This window comes from Stylophora pistillata, chromosome 6 (genome assembly GCF_964205215.1).
Source record: "Stylophora pistillata chromosome 6, jaStyPist1.2, whole genome shotgun sequence".
In the NCBI taxonomy this organism is placed as follows: domain Eukaryota; kingdom Metazoa; phylum Cnidaria; class Anthozoa; order Scleractinia; family Pocilloporidae; genus Stylophora; species Stylophora pistillata.
Genome location: NC_142524.1, coordinates 33,875,142 through 33,892,923, shown reverse-complemented (window position 1 = coordinate 33,892,923; position 17,782 = coordinate 33,875,142). Strand labels below are relative to the sequence as shown.

General features: G+C 37.8%; 3 protein-coding genes across 3 annotated transcripts; 2 read left to right on the top strand and 1 right to left on the bottom strand.

The window, feature by feature from the left end:
* The first annotated feature begins 12 nt into the window (after window positions 1-12).
* On the top strand, window positions 13-10,379 carry LOC111343512 (dihydroxyacetone phosphate acyltransferase). The gene is made up of 14 exons (XM_022950702.2): window positions 13-317; window positions 1,384-1,560; window positions 2,875-3,208; window positions 3,915-4,066; window positions 4,866-4,996; window positions 5,630-5,781; window positions 6,219-6,290; window positions 6,813-7,118; window positions 7,882-7,961; window positions 8,082-8,225; window positions 8,942-9,047; window positions 9,416-9,509; window positions 9,589-9,656; window positions 10,042-10,379. Exons 1-14 carry the CDS (start codon window positions 150-152, stop codon window positions 10,104-10,106), a joined length of 2,049 nt encoding a protein of 682 aa, XP_022806437.2. The 5' UTR covers window positions 13-149; the 3' UTR covers window positions 10,107-10,379.
* Window positions 10,380-10,448: 69 nt separating this feature from the next.
* Window positions 10,449-14,228, top strand: LOC148729543 (uncharacterized). The gene is made up of 3 exons (XM_088725163.1): window positions 10,449-10,475; window positions 13,151-13,253; window positions 13,678-14,228. Exons 1-3 carry the CDS (start codon window positions 10,449-10,451, stop codon window positions 13,812-13,814), a joined length of 267 nt encoding a protein of 88 aa, XP_088581289.1. The 3' UTR covers window positions 13,815-14,228.
* A 65-nt stretch (window positions 14,229-14,293) lies between these two features.
* On the bottom strand, window positions 14,294-17,781 carry LOC111343498 (uncharacterized). The gene is given in 11 exon segments (XM_088726149.1): window positions 14,294-14,571; window positions 14,573-14,629; window positions 14,876-14,992; window positions 15,155-15,262; window positions 15,433-15,540; window positions 15,711-15,806; window positions 15,987-16,094; window positions 16,264-16,374; window positions 16,542-16,649; window positions 16,830-17,028; window positions 17,501-17,781. Coding segments are annotated over 11 exon segments (1,329 nt in total). The 5' UTR covers window positions 17,767-17,781; the 3' UTR covers window positions 14,294-14,520.
* Window position 17,782: the final 1 nt, after the last annotated feature.

Sequence of the window (17,782 nt, the reverse complement as noted above, 5' to 3'; positions counted from 1 at the left end):
AGTCACGCCACATGGACAATGCGTGAACACTTCTGTACGTGCGCGAAGTGAGCAGTAGTTTTTCTGTGATCTTTTCCTATGACGTTGTTGTGGTAGAGGATTTGTTTTTGGAAAAGAATGTAATTTGTTTGTTGACAGCAGTTCAAAGTATGGAACCGTTTGACTTGGATTTGCTGAAGGAAGGAAGCTGGAGCAATGTTTTGTTCAGCTTGAGGCGTTACTCAGCTCAAGGATACAAATTCGCCCGAACGAGAACTCCTCAAGAGATTAAGTCAGATGTTCTGAGCTCCAGGAGAGTTCAGCATGTTATCGAAAAGGTATGGATTTCTCGGATTTTATTATTTATTCACGTAGTTTATCGTAGTTTTGCCTGTTATATATCGCATATTACCTCTAAACAGCTTTGTCCAACTGTCTGACGGACCTATTATTGTTAGCTGGGAAACTCCTAAGCACAAATTCGTAGTGGGAACGTCGGCCTAGTATTTTGATCTTGTGGAGGGAAATGGACACAGGAGAAATATATGCAACGATACCTTATGACTTTGTATTGACACATCTGAACATACAGCTGACTGTTTGACAAACAACTTGATGCGTCCTCTTATGAAGTTCGACTCAATTAAACATACATGCACAACCTAGTTGGCAATTATCTTACAGGGCACTTCAATCATATAATAATATGGAAGTTGGCGTTTTTATGCCAGGCGTGGGAAGAATAAACTTGACTACGCCAGATTATTATGAGCTAACACTAAACAGCTGTTTCGAAACTGACCAACTCTGAGGTCCAATCACTGAGTGATTGCACCTCAAACCTCGCTGAATTTAACTCAGGCTCATGCAGTTTTGCGATCATAATCAGAATAAAGATCGACATCGTTCACTTTGATGCCATAAACCTTAGGGTTAGAATAGAGTTTTCTTCCAATCATTCCATTCCTTGATTAGAAGCGAAAATAAGGCTTGCAAATTAATGATTGTAGCAAATTGTTTATAAATATATTTGTGTGTCCAAAGAAACCCTCTGTTCCCAATGTAAAGCAGCTTTGAAGATAATTCGGTTCTATCTTGCAGAAAATTCTTGAATTTTTATTTCAGTCCCATTACAATTTGTGAAAATGTTATTGAAAGATGATTTGCCCATTTTCACTTTTAAGGAGTGATCAATGTATAATTTCCTCCTACATTATCATTATATTACCAGGAAGAAGGGTGATCCTAAGTTAAAAAGCAAATTTAAACTGGAAAATTACAGTTTGATTTGATAACAAATTCAGAGTTCAAATTATTTGAAAGGGAGAGTACATTTAGAGAGAATTACTCCAGTTGTGGGAGTTAAATCAGATAATGGTTCATTACTTTAAATTATGTTTGCAGACTACTGAGGAAAGAAATACAACAGTTGAAAACATCACTGATGAAGTAAAAGCAATTCTAGAAGAGATGGGTCATAACTTCAATCTTAATAGCATCAGGTTAATGGCTATGATGTTGCGTAAAATACTTTGCACACTTTTCCGCCGAGTTCTAATCAATAGGGAAGGCCTAGAGAGGGTGAGTAAATTGTTAAGTAGATTTGTCTATAAAATAATCTTAGCCTCTTTTTAACACTTTGTTTAGCCCTGCAAGGAAAAGAGAGTTGCCACTAGACAAATTTTTGAGTTTAGGGGGTAAGTTTCTAAAGAAAAATGTGGACATTTTTCTTCACTCAGTTATTTAGCCAGGTGTTGTCTGCCTGTATTGTCACAAGATACAGGAACACTTAATTAAATCAGACATAGGTGCTATTAGTTCAGTACAAGTTCAAGCTGTTTCCTGTTTTAGCATTCTCTTTCCACCAAATATTCTCTGCCTCTCTTTCTCCCTTACTATAAAGCGCCATTCTTGAATGTCTTGGGTTGTGCTGGTGATCTTGAAATGTGCTAAATTTTAATGGCTGATTGTTTATCAGTAAAAATCAGTAAAAGCAATATATTAATCATTTCTGTCTTAAAGATGTCTTGGCAAAACAATGTACGTGCAGGAAGCACAAATAAGGAAACGTTTGGATGACTGGGTTTTATACACATAGCACACAATCAAAACATGTGTCAAAAGTTAATTTTTAACATAAAGCTACTGTTCATGTCTTTTTTTTAGTTTATTGTAATCAGACATGACATAACACTTAGCATAATGACGCACCACCTACAAATAGCAGAGCTAGTCTTGGCGGGCAGTTTGTGGATGCTAAAACATCTTAAATAAAATTCGGCTCAACAAAAGATTCAATAAATATGCAAGAAACAGAAATTAAAATATTAAATTAGTAACGCAGAAATGACAGTTTGAGATAAAAATACAGAAACAGAAACACATGACAATATATAGAAGAATACATAAGTTATTCCATACTATATTAACTGGATTTAACTTTTGACACATCATTGATTATTTGTTCTATGTCAACATAACTGTCCTCAACTTGAAGATTTTAAAATAATATTGTTGTTATCTTTTTCTTGAAAATATGTTTTGGAAGATTCCTTAAGTTTCCTGGGATGCTATTCCAAATCTTACAACCAATCCTTGAGAATGCATGAGTTTTTATGTTGATTTAGCCTAGAACAGTTTACGTAATAGTTACCGGCTATTGTATGATTTTATTGAAAATCTTAATCCCTCTCTCTCCTCCACCAGCCTCAACCCCAAAGCCTTGCTACCCCTTTGCAGTTGGGTCCTTGTTTTTTAACTGGCTAGGTTCTTATTCTTTTTAGCTCTCACATGGTAATTACATATAGCAGTTTTTCAGACCACTTCTTTTAGATTTTTATTGTTAGTTTTCAAATGATTCTTGTCCATTAATGGTCATGTTTGATTTTTATTTAGTTACGAGATGCTGCAAAGAACAACCCAGTTGTATTTATCCCTTCTCATCGCAGCTACATGGATTTTCTTCTTGTGTCATTCATCTGTTTCACTATGGACATTCCATTGCCTTTTATTGCAGCTGCTGCAGATTTCATGAACATGCGGGTCATCCGCACATTGTTCAGAAACAGTGGAGCATTTTACATGCGTCGTTCTTTCATGTCAGACCCGTTATATTGGGTTGTGTTCACAGAGTACATACAGAATCAACTTCAGATTGGGGATCAACCTCTAGAGTTCTTTTTAGAAGGAACAAGAAGTCGAACAGGAAAATTTCTGCAACCTAAACTTGGTAAGTGTTCTTTTATTTATGTAAAGCTGGAAATATTAGAGAACATTTGTATTGAGTTAAAAAAATGTATATGAAAAGTCAGTCTGGTGTAGTCACATCTGACCAAATGAATCAAACATTACAGGACTTTCTTCACAATTTTCTCTTACAGTAGAACTATTTAGTTGTTGTAAAGACAGAATGAACATCAAACCATTGATTTTACCTCCAGTGAGGTTTGTATTTTAAGAGAAAAGCATCCTACAACTGTTACAATAACAATGGCAGCTCTGAAAAGCTTGAAGAAGTACCATTTGTTCCTTGTGTGGGACACACGAGCATGAAAGATTTAAAGAAACTGCCAACAGGATCTATAACAAGTTAACTATAATGCAAAACAAATGTCTAACTCAAAATGTCAGTTATTCATTCTAAACTCTGTTCAACATCAGTTGTATGGATCATCACCAGTTGCATAAATTCCTCTGCCAAAAACTTCAAGTAGGTCACTTTGTATAAAAAAAAAATTTCCTACCTAAAGGAGAGAGGTAGCAGGACATGTTGAATCATTATGCTGAAGTTTCCCCTCACAAACAAAATTCCCATGCAAAATTCCTAAAGCCTACAAATGAATTGATATCTAATTCAACACCTGCGCATAATGTTTAATTCTGTAGAATCATTATCACAAATCAGCTGACAAAGATAACAACAAATTATTTACCAGGTGTCCTTTCCATGGTAGTGGATGCCTACACAAATGCTCGTGTGCCAGACATTATAATTTGTCCGATCAGTATAAGTTATGACAGAATTCTGGAAGAATCACCTTATGCTTATGAGCTTCTGGGAATACCCAAACCAAAGGAATCGCTCAGAGTGAGTACTACTTATAATTGGAACAAATTTAGTCACAATGAACTCATGCCAACCCCTGGAAGGAGCTTTGGGGAATCAGTGTGACTTAGGGTAACAATTTCCAAAGATCTTGATGAAGGGGAAAACTGCATACAAAAACTGATAATCCCTTCATGGCTAGACCATACATGTACATCCCAATATCTTAATTGCATAAAGTACATGTAATTTTTCACAGGTGCCCTTTTTCACAAGTTTTTTATTTTTTTTTTTTGAACTCAGGTTTGTTCAGTTCCGTTACAAATCATTTCATCAGTCCAAAGCATATACCTGAATGCAATATTTGAGCTTCAAGAACAAGTTGAAAAGCATGTGGAAACAATGTTAAATGGAATGACCTTTCGCAAGCTTTTTGAGTTGCTTGCATTACCCTGGATTTAGTACAAACATATTAATTTACCAGTAATCAGTATTATGGCTTACTGCATGACTATATAACAATATGTTATAAATAACTTACTTGGTTAAAAAAATCAATTAAGGTTAAATCAAAATTAACCTGAAATCAAATTTGACCTGTAACATACATTTTGCAACTCCTCTACTTTAGAATTTTGCAAAAGTCTTGTACTTAGAATCATTTAATTTTGCAGTTTGAGTGAGGCAGAATGTTTCCGAGTAGATCTTAAATTTCTTTCAAGAAATTCTTAATCACAGTTAATCAAGAATGTTCCTCCATACCTTCAAGGTAACAGATGAAATCCAGATCCCTAGCTTTAATTTTAATAAACATTTTTTTCCAAAATATCTAATAATTTAGGGTTTGATCAGAAGCAGATCTGTCCTGACAGAGGACTATGGAAGTATTCATGTTCACATTGGAGAGCTTATACCACTGAGTAGATTCACAGAAGGAAAAATTAACAGGGCAGATAATGCAGCTATACCAAGGTAATTGTAAGGAGACTGCTAGGAAATTTTTTTTGAAGGAATGCTAATTCTGTTGCGACTTCATTGTCACCGTGATCTTCAGTACTCCATATTCTGTTATGAAGAGCAGAGTTGAGGGCATTTATTAGCCACCTCAGCACATATGAATCAACCCCCATCTGAGGGACCAAGAAATTGCTCTTTGTCTTGCCAAAGCATGCGACATAATTATGGAGGTTAAAACTCCTGTTTGGGTCAACTGAATTTAGAGGGCCTTAAAAGAGTATGCAAGCCACCCCACTACAAGGTAGGGATCTCATGGAATATTTCCACTGTGCCAGAAAGAAAAGCTTCAGGTAAAACAAAAGGAGTTCCATAAGAATCACCCCTTAATTGATTTTTGTCACACTTGATTGTTACAATTGAGGATTGAGCCATTTGAGTATCTGAAGTAGTTGAGTTAGGCTAATAAACTTAGATACAAGTACATGTACGTTTACAAATTTGCTTTACCCATAAAGTCAAATCTGGAAACTGTCATGATTGTTACCTTAAGAGTCATGAATATCTCTGCATTTATCGCTGGAATATGCAGCACCAACACAACAATGTGGCTCTAAAAATTGTCAATTAAACAATTGTTTTCTTTACCAGACATTTGTTTCATTATTTGTCCAATGAAGAGAAGAAAGTGGTAAAGTCTCTGGGATACAAAGTGCTGCATGATCTACAGAAAGGAATGATTCATTCTCCTAGTGTTCTTGTGGCTTCCATTATGCTACAAAACTTACAAGGACTCCATTTTGGTGAGTTAGATTAGAGAGGAATGGTAGTTGGTGGATGTTTTCCTTGACTGTGTGATAGCTCAGTGCTTATCACAAAGTATTAAGCCCAAGCAGGTCTTGTAGGATAAGAGATCACAATCAACCTCTCAAATGTTGCCCATTGACAAAGGGTTCTAACATGATGGTAAAAATCCTGTTTTGGTGGAATTAATCGCTGAGACCGAGACCCTAACTTGCATGTAGATGGAGTCAACTGTTTTGTTTTTGGTTTTGGTTCATTTGTTATGTTTCTTGTTTTGTTTTTGGGTTTTTTATTTTTCTTGTCTCTTGTTTTTGTTTTGTTGTTGGCTTTTTGTGTGTTTGTTTACTTATCTGTTTTATTTTGTTGTTTTTCTTATAGCTGCATACATATAGCTCCATGTTTTTTTTTTTAATTTTCTCGTTTCATAACATTGCAGATGAGCTGTTAGAAAAATTTACCTGGCTGAGAGAGTTGTGTCACTTGTGGAATATTTCCATCAAGTCTGCAGGTTTGTTTGATTAAAAAAATAATAATAAAAAATAAAAAACAGAGTAGATTGAAATGCATTCTTGGCATTTTATATGAGAAGCAATAAGAAGAAATAAAAATATCATTCTTTCCCAAATGAATACAAATTTCTCAAAGTTGATGAAAAGTTTTGACCTGAAAAGGATTTAAAATAATACTAAATCATCGCCAGAGGGTTTTCTTTTTCTTTCTTTTTTTTTTTTTTTTCTTTTTTTTTTTTTTTTTTGACGCAGTAGGCCCGTGGAGGCACACACTTTGTGACTGGACTGAAAACGTGAATACAGCTTTGAATCGCTGGAAATTTTATATCTCGTTTTTCCTCATTTTTCGCAACTCCACTTTCTTCAAAAATTCTTAAAAAACATCAATTGAAAAAGAAACACATTTTAGTAACTGTGATGTGGAATTCTGAACTGTAAAATGTACTTTTTATCTTTAGAGAGTTGGACGAGTTATTCGTGTAGGTGTACTGAACTCATTTTTCCTTGGTTTGTTGATCTAGGTAACACGGACAGTGTAGTTTTGGTAAACGAGAGTATTGATTTCTTAAAATCGTCTTTGGAGAAAACCAAGGAGGGATTTGTGAAAATCCGAGACATAACCACAAATGCAATTGAAGGAGCCAGTTCTTCAGGGCAAGGGGCAAAGGAGAGCGAACACCTCGCCAAGTCCGTAAGAAATGTCAAAGATGAGGCAGCCATACACATGATGTTAGCGTGTAAACGAAATGTTATTTTGTGTGATTTCTTCAGAACTGGCTTGTTTTCCTTATGTGCGTACAAACAGCCTTCTTCAGAAAAGCACTTAGGTAAGTTAATGACGTTGTCACTAAGGTAAGTTAATGACGTTGTGAAATCGTTTTCCCCGTATTTTTTCTTTTCGTTTTTTTTTTTTGTTACTTGTGTAAATAAGTTGTTTTACCGTTCTCATTTCCAAGGCCTTTTTTTTTTTTCGATTAAGAAAGAGATCTGATTTGTTATTGCATTCGGGTAAAACAACCAATCAGCGAAAGCTCGCGCATCTCTGTTAAGTGACGTCGTCAGTAAAGGATTATCACGCAGCACGTGATAGCCTTAGCCTGTAAAACAGTCTCCGGTTCCAAGGGCCTAGGAAGTACCGGCTTCAAGTGAGGCGGCCAGTGCGGGGGGGAAGGGGGGATGGGGGATGGGGAAGAGGTTGTTCTCCCCCTCGTTCTTTAATTCTCCCTTTTCTGTAAGCTCTATTCTCTCTTGAAGAGCCTGTGCACAGACCAGATGGCCTGAGCAGGGCCAGGTACTTTGTGACCTCTAGTCAGTTACTCTCACGTCCAGCCGTCCCGTCAATAAGTGCACAGTATTCGATCCCGCACCTCAGATATTTTTTCAGTGTTAAATGCTACCTGATTGCATTGCTCCAGAACTTATCTAACCGAAGTTGTCTGACTCTTTGCTCCATGAAAATGTTTTTAAGTGTGACTGTTGGCCATGGTTCCACCTTTCGAAAATGTTTGGGCCGAAATTTTCACCGGAATGACGAGGTGCTATCAAGGTTATGTCTAATGTTGTTCTAAACATTTTCCTGTTTTCTGTTAGTTCAACTGTTTGCTGATTTTGAATTTTTGATGAAACTGCTGGTGAAAGAAGTTCCTCCAGTCACTGAACAAATTCTCGAGGTAACGACCAATGTCTCCTGAGAATTTGTCTGCTGTTTGTTGGAGTGAAATAGTTTTGATTTTCATTTCAAAGTTAAATGCCTTTCTTTTATAAGTTGTTTTGTTTTACCCCATCCCCAGAATTTTGAGTACTTTCGGGAGACTGTTCAGTCACTAGAACACCATGGCTCCATAAATAATCGAAATGGGAAAGTAAAGATACTTCAGGAGAAGGACATAGCTTTCAGTGCGAACATATGGAGACCTATTTTGACAGCGTACTGGGTGAGTCAAAGACTAAATTTTTTATGTCAGATCGTCTCCATTTCGAATTTAGACTGAAGATTGCTTTCTTTTTATGGGGGGAGGGGAAGACTTTAGCCTGAAAACGTTCTTTAAGTTACATTTTATAGAATAAATCAACCCCTATTTTTCTCTCGTATCTTAAGGTTGTTGTAAGTATATTGAGTACAGACTAAGGTAGGTAAGGATGCACTTGAAAAAATTACGCACTTATGGTAGGCTGAAAAAGAGTGCATTTTTCAGATAACACGAGTGCAAATTATAACTAGCGCGCACACTATCAAAACTTCGTCTGTCTTCACTTTCTGTGATGCTTTATTCAATTATTAATAAATAATAACATGATTTCTTGCGCAATCTGTAACCTACGTGTAACCGTACCCCCCCTGTCCCAGGAGTAAGGGGGAGAGGGTACAGCTACACATAGGCTTTGCAATTTGGTGTAGATAAACACTTGCAAGTGCTATAACTGCTTCATATAAACGAAATGATGACCAACTCTCACCTAAAGGCGTCAGTCCTGGTACATACTTTACAGTTCGGTTAATCGCAACCGAGATTCTCTTAAAAAAAAAAAAAAAAAAAATTTAACAACATTCACACATAAAACAGGGGGACAAAATGACTCGCAGAAATATTTCTTGATTCTACGTCTATCAACTAAAGGTAATTTTGAGGTGTGTTGTTACCATCTTTAGATTACATGTCAGTTTTTTGCCAACTACCATGATAGAAATCGCGAACGACCACTGTCAGAGATGGTAAAACAAATTCAGAACAAGGCAGCTGAGCTTGTGCTCACTGGTGAGTGGTACATGTGTTAAAACACCAACCGGACAACTCAAGGGATAGCCCTCGGGATAGACTTTGTCATTACCCTCGAGACAATAATTGCAAGTTCAGCCGCCAATTTAGTCGACAACCGCAGCTTGGAGCGTCTGGAATTGAGTATCAGAGAGGAGAATTTGAGCTTGTAACTCCATGTTTTAAAAGACTCGTCCTGGGTTTGTTATGTCCACTCATGGTCGACCATACTGCATGCATATTTCGAGCGTGTAAATGTGTTTTGTAATCCAGTAGCCGAACTATTTTTCATTTCGACTCAGTAGAGACAAGGCGGGGAGGGGCGTGGTCACGTGGTCTGAATTATCATGCATTACTTCGTTCTGCAGGTGATGTGAAGTTCTACGAGGTCCTTTCGCTTGATTTGTTAAGGAATTCTGTTATGGCTCTGGTCGATTTGCGGGTCGTTGATGCATCTAAAAGGTAAAGGTATTTTAAACTGTCATTTGTTTGCATCCATGAGCTAACCTGTTGGCGCTGATACAATTTTTTTGTCTTATAGTGTTGATGGCGCTGTTGTTGTTTCAGTACCAAGCAGTTCAAAGGTCACGGAAACCTTGCACAAAATAGGTAAGTCGATAATGGAGGTTTCCTTACCGCGCATCGTTGCTTAAAAAAAAGTCATTGAGGTGGCTGGAAACGGTTTTCCAAGACACCTGTTGACTATACTCACAGCCCTCAAAAAACCAACTTCGCAGTTGAACTATTTTCGCACAATTGTTGATCAAAGGATTGAAGTGTGAAATAGTGGACGCGGCATGGCAGTCGTTATGGGGAAACCCCGCTAAGCAGTTTTTGGGGAGGATATCAGAATTTCCTCGATAGCTTTTTTCTCACAACGTCTCGCTGCTGAGTGTTTGTCACAGAAGTGGCGAGATGCACGTCCTTCTTTGTGGCTTTCATGGGGAGTATCAAATAAGAATTGAACCCAAGAATCTTTTTCTATTTTTTGTAGGCGAATATCTCGACCTGCCATGTTCGACTTTGACTTTGACCTTGCCTCAATTATCAAAGCTGTGAGCGAAAAGTGCTTAACAAGCAGTAATAATGACAGCGATTTGCAACAGGAGCTAAAGATGGAAACAACAAGATACCTCTGGAGTCAATACTTGAACTAAATGCTTCCAAGTTTTCTTTAACCCCCCTCTCTCTCTCTTTCTCTCACTCCCTCTCTCTCTCTCTCTCTCTCTCTTTCTCTGTCTGGCCCCCAAGAGTCACTGGCACCTTACAATATCACCCCTTAATCAAACAGTGAGGTCAGGGGAATAAAGCAAATGATCACCATTAGAAGAAGCTTTTGGTTGTTAGACGAATTCTCCTTGTCAGCACCTCAGGATATGTATAGAGAACAGTATGGAGAATATGCATATTGATGTTAGGGTGTATGGGGTTAGAAGACTGGTGCTCCCTCACCCATGATCAAGTGAGAATGATGCTAAAAGTCCTTTTTGATTGCCGTTTTATCCAACTGGCGTAAAAGGAAAAAAATTAAATTTGCAGTGAGCTTTTAAAAAAAGAGCAATTGCACAAACAATTGAGCTTTGGAGGTGGAATGCTCTTACCACTCCTTCCTCTGTAGAAAACCTATTTTCATTATCTCATTTTTCTATTTTCATTATCTCATTTTTCTATTTTCATTATCTCATTTTTCTATTTTCATTATCTCATTTTTCTATTTTCATTATCTCATTTTTCTATTTTCATTATCTCATTTTCTATTTTCATTATCTCATTTTTCTATTTTCATTATCTCATTTTTCTATTTTCATTATCTCATTTTTCTATTTTCATTATCTCATTTTTCTATTTTCATTATCTCATTTTTCTATTTTCATTATCTCATTTTCTATTTTCATTATCTCATTTTTCTATTTTCATTATCTCATTTTTCTATTTTCATTATCTCATTTAGTAGAAAAAATCGGGTAGATAGGATGTTTTAATTAGCTCCAACCGGCGTAAAAATCAGATCTGTGAAGAGCCAATCTTTCTCGTGCACTGGGAAAGTGAATCGCGTGATAGAATGATCTTCAATTTGTTTTCTGCATTATGAAGTCTGAGAAGTGCATCGTTTGAAACGACTAAGGTGACAATAAGTTTTAAACAAATTTCTAGAATCAGTGAGGCAATTATTGCTATTCACTATCATTCGTTCAGCTATTATTGACAACCAACGTTGATAACTTGACTTTGTGGAACTAAATATCAAGAGAAAAGAATTAAACGGCGAAGAGGTAACCAAATAAACAAAGAACTGCTAAATATATCGTGACGTTTTGTTGTTGTTAATAATTACTGCCCCCCCCCCCCCCCCCAGTATCGACGGTAACTGTTCGATGTACAATTAAAAGTAAACCTTAAAAAGTGACGTTCTTCACTTGCGGAAAGGAAGCCCGAGAGACAGCGATTTGGTTAGGGGGCTGGCAGGGAATGGGGTTGAAATAATGAACTTGGGGCTCTAGTTATAAGCTTGTACCATCTGCTATGAGCTCACTGTCTCAATTTTTAGGAGTAAACGAGTTGTCATGTTGAGTTGAAGGAGGAGCATCAAAGGTGATGATGTTTGGGGGGAGGGGGAGGGGAAGAGCTGAAATTTTCAAGTCATTCTAAATCTGCAAATCCGCTCAATTAACCGTAAAAATCACATTCCTCACGTTTTTGAAAGCCAAACCCGCCGATTCGCAAACCTATCCATCTCTCTGTACAGTGAGTGTGGCGATGTTGAATCAAGGCCTCATTGCCATTCACGCTGTCGATACATAGCGCGCGCGCATTTTGTTTCGTGTCGCGTACGAAACTCATTATGACGCGTCCATTTGAAGGGTCGGTTAATTAACAAATGGTAAATACCACAGCGTACACTATTGAGTTATGGATGCACGCGGAAGGTTGCTAAGCACGAAAGAAGGGTATCGCCTCGAGCGACTCTAGCTTCTTGAGTGCTTAGCAAACCTCCCAAGTGCAACCATAACTCAATAGTGTACGCTGTGGTGTTTACCATTTGTTTTACAACATAGCATTGATACATTATAGTTAAAGAGTTCCCTTTTATTTAACAAATCTTATGTGACCAGAGAGAACAAGCGCGCGGAAAAATAGTCTTTGCATTTGCTCACGTCAGCAGCGTACACCCATGGGCAAATGGGGGACGCTAAATTGACCAATCAGAGCGCGCGCTTTACTTTGGTTATGTTCTAAAATGATCTCACGTCCACAAGGAACTTTCTAACTTAGAGATACCATGCAGTTCTCCTTGAGTTGGATTTTTTATTCAGTGTTTCGCTCCTTGCAGCCTTCCCCGGTCATGGTCCAGATATAGTGAAAAAAAAAAAACCTTGTTCTCTTCCTTTTTGCAATTTAAATTTAGTTTTGAACAGAAATGGTGTGAGTACGAGTTTTACGAAGCGTGCCTACCGTCTTTTGCACTTGATCTAAAGGTCTTCAAGACATCCACAAGGCTTTTCCGGTGTTGTTCGGGACATATTGCAGCACCACTCAAGCTCGCTAGTAAGTAGAATGCCATCAAACGTTATACAGTGAGCCGAATGATTCGCGTCCTCTGATTCGTGTCGTATAAAAGTTTTAGTAGCGTGGACGCGTCTCGATTCCATCACAGAGTTAAGAGGAAGTCAAAATGTGTTGAGAGCAAGAGCGATACACCCGCTTAAAGCTGTTGCACCACTTTTCCTTGTTCTCGTCACACGTTTTTGAGTAATAAGTGATCTTTAATTGGACAGACTCAATGACAGCAAACTGAAAACTATTGGTTAATTTTCATTTGGCTTCCAAAAATGATCGGGACGACAGGGCCAAATAACGAAATTCTTAGGGGTTGTACAAAGTTTCAGTAGAGGTTGTTTTGTAAAAGAAAAGCGACAAGGAAAACGACGCCTCGAGACAACAGAGTAGGAAATCAACCATGCGAACGATTCAAAATCCGTTTCCGCGGCAAAACCTAGCGCATGCGCATACGTTATTCAGCTCTGTCGATCTGGGCGACATATTCGAAGCAGGTGATGGCAAAAAGATAAAAGCTGAAGCTATTTTCTTTTCCTGTTGTTTAGAAAAGCAAATATTATTGGTATGTTGGGAATTGCATTCGAGATGTTGCCTCTGCCCTTACCTGGACTATAAATATGATTCACAGCGAAATAGAAGATGAACAAGGTCGGTAAAAATGAAAAAAATAATAATAAATTTATTTACCGATACCTCTTTATTTAAAAGTTATTCGATCGTTTGTTCAGTTTACCTCTCAGTCAACTCTTCTTTTCCCTTCTGTCGCCCTTTTCTCAAGCTCCTTTTCCCAATTAAATGCTTTTGAACGAGGCCTTGATCCTTTACACGACATTTAGAACAAGTTCTTCAGAAGCTTCCTTTTGAAATATATTTAAACTCATCAGAACTGTCACCCAAAATTCGTCCAATGAAGTTCCGAACCATCAGTTCTTCAGACAACGTTAGAAGTTTGCGATCCAAAGAAATCCAACAACATTTTAAGAGTCAGTTTTGATTCTCACAACAGTGTGTATTTAATGAGGTAGAATTTATAACTAAGTATAAATGACCCTATTTCAACTTTTCTAAACAGATCTCAATTATCCAACTGAGGTTCTCCGTGAACAGCGCTTGAAGAAAGTCACAGAGCTTCTGACCATTGTTATAATGTCGGCTGTTTGTCTCACAATAACTCACTCGACTCTGAGCCGGAAAAACTTCCTGTCGTAAATAGGTGAAAAGACCTCTTTGAACAGGTTTGGACGGGAGCTGAAAGAACTGGGGAGAGAAAGTGAAGTGGAGGCTCCGGATAATTGATTTGAGAATAAAAACCACTACCACTTTTAAACTACTGTTTTTTTGTAAGGCTCGTTTACACAGCCACAAATAGTTCTGGTTGGAACTTACAATAAGAGAGGGAAAGTTTAACAGGACAATTCAAATCGTAAAATAATCTTCTCTTGCTTGTATATTTTTTTTTTCACGAAAAGTTTTCGAGATAATATGCTTGACCCAGTGTTTCTAGCGCGCTTTCAAGCATATTGAACTTGTGCTATTCGCAGCTTTTTTTCTCATTCTGCAACATCGTTTTATTTAAGGTACATCGACGTTGAGAGTTTTGCTTACATCTTTCCACAAGAAGAAAGTCGCAAATCGTATTCACAAGCCAACTTTCACCAGAAGACAAAACGACAGTTAAACCTAAAATGTTAAACGACATCATTAACTTTATTAGCAAAGCCGTGTACTTGTTTTTTAGTTCGAACTAGAAAAGCTTAGAAATATCAGTTTACAAATATCAACTCCATGGAATAAAAAAGTAATTTTCTTCTTCGTTTCCCCATTGACTAGCGCGGACCAGCTTGTAAAGCGAAATAAAATTAAAAGTATCTCCGTAGATGCCTTAGACATTTAGATTTGCCACTGAAGCATAGCATTAAAAGATCAAAGGGATCTGTTCGTCCTCATTGACTGTGATGGACGGCTTGCTTAGGATCCAGGGTCCAATCACTCTTGACCGATGTGCCATTCACCTCTTGAATTTTCTGCAAGACAGGTATAATTGAATTGAGGGGATTAAACAACTTTACCTAGGAGTCATAGCAGTACGGCCAGGAAATGAAAGTGGAAGCTAAACAGGTGTAACTACTGTTCAAAGATATCGAACTTTTTTGTTCTTGTTTTTGTTTTTATTTCTCTTTGGAGATAAGGCTAATTTAAGCAGATTAACTTTGTTTTTTCCGAACAGTTCTTGTATTACTAGGTGTTGTACATCGACAATATACACATACTTTGTGATCTGGTTTCAGGCCTTTCGCTGGGACCTTCTTCTCCTTCCCGACTCCTGGATTTTGGACCTGCTCGTTCCCGTTGACTCTGATGGATGCATCTTTCACCACTTGAATTTTCTACAATTCAGATGCAAGTCACTTTAATAGGAAATTTGAAAAGTAAGCCTTACTTTTCATTATGGAATAATTACCCTAACTGTTTAAATCTCTCTGGTGCAAGCAAATCGACCACATTGACCGTCGATCTTTTTAAAGCATACACTGACAATGTAAACATACTTTCTGTCCTGGGGCCAGGGGTTTTGATGGGGGGTACGTCTTCCTTTTCTCGTCTGAAGCCTCTAGTGTCTCCTCTTCCGTTACAGATATTGGTAGTATTGGTTGAATCTGCTCTTCACAACAGATACAAATCAAGTTAATGGGAAATTAAATGGGATAACAAAGTTATGAGTTACAAGAAAGCTAGCACAGCCTGGAAAATGGAGCTGAAGCTCGATCAAATGCACATTTAAACACCTTAAAATACCATACAGCATACAATGACAATGTAAACATACTTTGTGTCCTGGTCTCAGGGGTGTTGCTGGGGGGTACGTCTTCCTTTTCTCGTCTGAAGCCTCTAGTGCCTCCTCTTCCGTTATTGGTATCGGCAGTATTGCTTGGGCCTGCTTGTCAACGCAGATACAAATCAAGTCATTGGGAAATTGAATGAGATAATAAAGCTTTGAGTTGCAACAAAAACAGCGCAGCCTGTAAAATGGAGCTGAAGCTCCCTCAAATGCACAGTTTCGTACTTCTAAAGACGCAATAAAACACAATGACAAGGTAAACATACTTTGTATCCTGGGGCCAGTGGTGTTGATGGGCGGTACGTCTTCTTTTTATCGTCTAAAATTTTCCGTGTCTCTTCTTCCATTAATGTTGGATGGCCCTGCTCGTCAAGGAAGATACAAATAAATTAAATTGAAATTTTAAATACGATGAATTAACCTATGATGACTCTTAATAACAATAAAAAAACACAGCTTGGAATATGGAGCTGAAGTTCGATCAAACTCACATTTACGGGCTTCAAAAGACGATACAGCTTGCAATGACAATGTAAACATACTTTTTGTCCTGGTTTCAGGGGTGCTGATGGGGGATAGGTCTCCTTTTTCTCGTCTGAAGCTTCTAGTGTTTCCTCTTCTTTTACAGGTATTGGCAGTATTGGTCGGATCTGCTCATCATAGCAGATACAAATCAAGTTAATGCGAAATTAAGTGAAATAATAAGGTTATAAGTTACAAAAAACTAGCACAGCCTGGAAAATGGAGCTGAAGCTCGATCAAATGCACATCTAAGCACTTTAAAAGACCATACAGCATACAATGACAATGTAAACATACTTTGTGTCCTGGTCTCAGGGGTGTTGCTGGGGGGTACGTCTTCCTTTTCTCGTCTGAAGCCTCTAGTGCCTCCTCTTCCGTTATTGGTATCGGCAGTATTGCTTGGGCCTGCTTGTCAACGCAGATACAAATCAAGTCATTGGGAAATTGAATGAGATAATAAAGCTTTGAGTTGCAACAAAAACAGCGCAGCCTGTAAAATGGAGCTGAAGCTCCCTCGAATGCACAGTTTCGTACTTCAAAAGACAAAATAAAACACGATGACAATGTAAACATACTTTGTATCCTGGGGCCTGTGGTGTTGATGGGGGGTACGTCTTCTTTTTCTCGTCGGAAGCCCTTAGTGTCTCCTCTTCCGTTACTGGTATTAGCGGTATTGCTTGGATCTGCTCGTCAACGCAGATACAAATTAAATTAAATGGAAATTAAACAAAATGAGATAATAAAGCTATGAGTTCCAAAAAAAGAACAACAGCACAGCCTGGTAATTAGAGTAGAAGCTCAATCAAATGCACAGATACGCACTTCGAAAGACGATATAGTGTACATCGACAAAATACACATACTTTGTATCCTGGTTTCAGGGGTTCTGCTGGGATCGCCTTTTTTTCTCCGGCTGTAGATTGCAGTTTCCTTGCTTCATTGACTGATGTCAGCCATTCTTCTGCATCTTGGATCTCCTCGTAAAGGTTCGTAGTTATGTGTTCTCCATGTTGTAACAGGGTCTTCTCTTGAGAGTTCACCGCACTGGAGAACGTTGCATGACTGCACACCAATATAAACATTAAAACAGCATAGCACATCATCTGTATACAACCGATAAAAAATGAAATTGAGAGCTTTCCAAAACCACAAGAAAAGAAATAAAGAGGAACGAATCTTTATTATTAAAGTTCACCTAAATTTCGATAAGTTCTCGGAAGAAGTAATCTTTGATATCATGTTTGGTAGCGTCTTTTTCCCCAAGTTCCCAAGAAAACCTAGTTTTTTCCCCATTCTGAAGGATAGAAATCCCAAACACTTTTCCATTTGGATTTACTCTATTATCCACGCGATCTTTTAAAGACTTATTGAATGCCATGATGTCCTACATTATTTGATCACCATGGCCATGGTCAGCAATCATTTCAGACCGTTTGATTTTGTCCCTTATTATATCTCAGAGAAATTTAAAAAGCAAATCATTTATTTCTTTTAACGATTTGAAACGTAGACATACTGATGACATACTACAGACCAATTGGAAAGGCAGTTAGCGTCTTTATAATTGTAATCCTTCCAGGAAGCGTTAATCTCTTGTTTTGCTTTTTGTTCAGATATTTGAAAGCAATTTTCTTTGTCAGTTTTGGGAAGGCCAGTGTTGTATATGGCAAGGTTTTTAGGATTTCTAAATGGCTTCTCTTGACCAGTGATTCTCGTGACCAATATGTCGCGTCTTCCCGCACTATGATAGGATAACGCAAATAAAAAGATGCTAAGAAACCCGCGTTTTTTGTATTTCATCTTGTTTTTTAAAAGC

Bases quoted from the DNA above. Each gene is read 5' to 3' on its own strand.
- LOC148729543 (XM_088725163.1), top strand. From the start codon at position 10,449: ATGCATATTGATGTTAGGGTGTATGGG. The intron at 10,476-13,150 runs GTTAGAAGACTG...CCTGTTGTTTAG, and splicing joins TTGATGTTAGGGTGTATGGG to AAAAGCAAATATTATTGGTA. The intron at 13,254-13,677 runs GTCGGTAAAAAT...TTTTCTAAACAG, and splicing joins CGAAATAGAAGATGAACAAG to ATCTCAATTATCCAACTGAG.
- LOC111343512 (XM_022950702.2), top strand. From the start codon at position 150: ATGGAACCGTTTGACTTGGATTTGCTGAAGGAAGGAAGCTGGAGCAAT. The intron at 9,048-9,415 runs GTGAGTGGTACA...TTCGTTCTGCAG, and splicing joins AGCTGAGCTTGTGCTCACTG to GTGATGTGAAGTTCTACGAG. The intron at 9,657-10,041 runs GTAAGTCGATAA...TATTTTTTGTAG, and splicing joins GGAAACCTTGCACAAAATAG to GCGAATATCTCGACCTGCCA.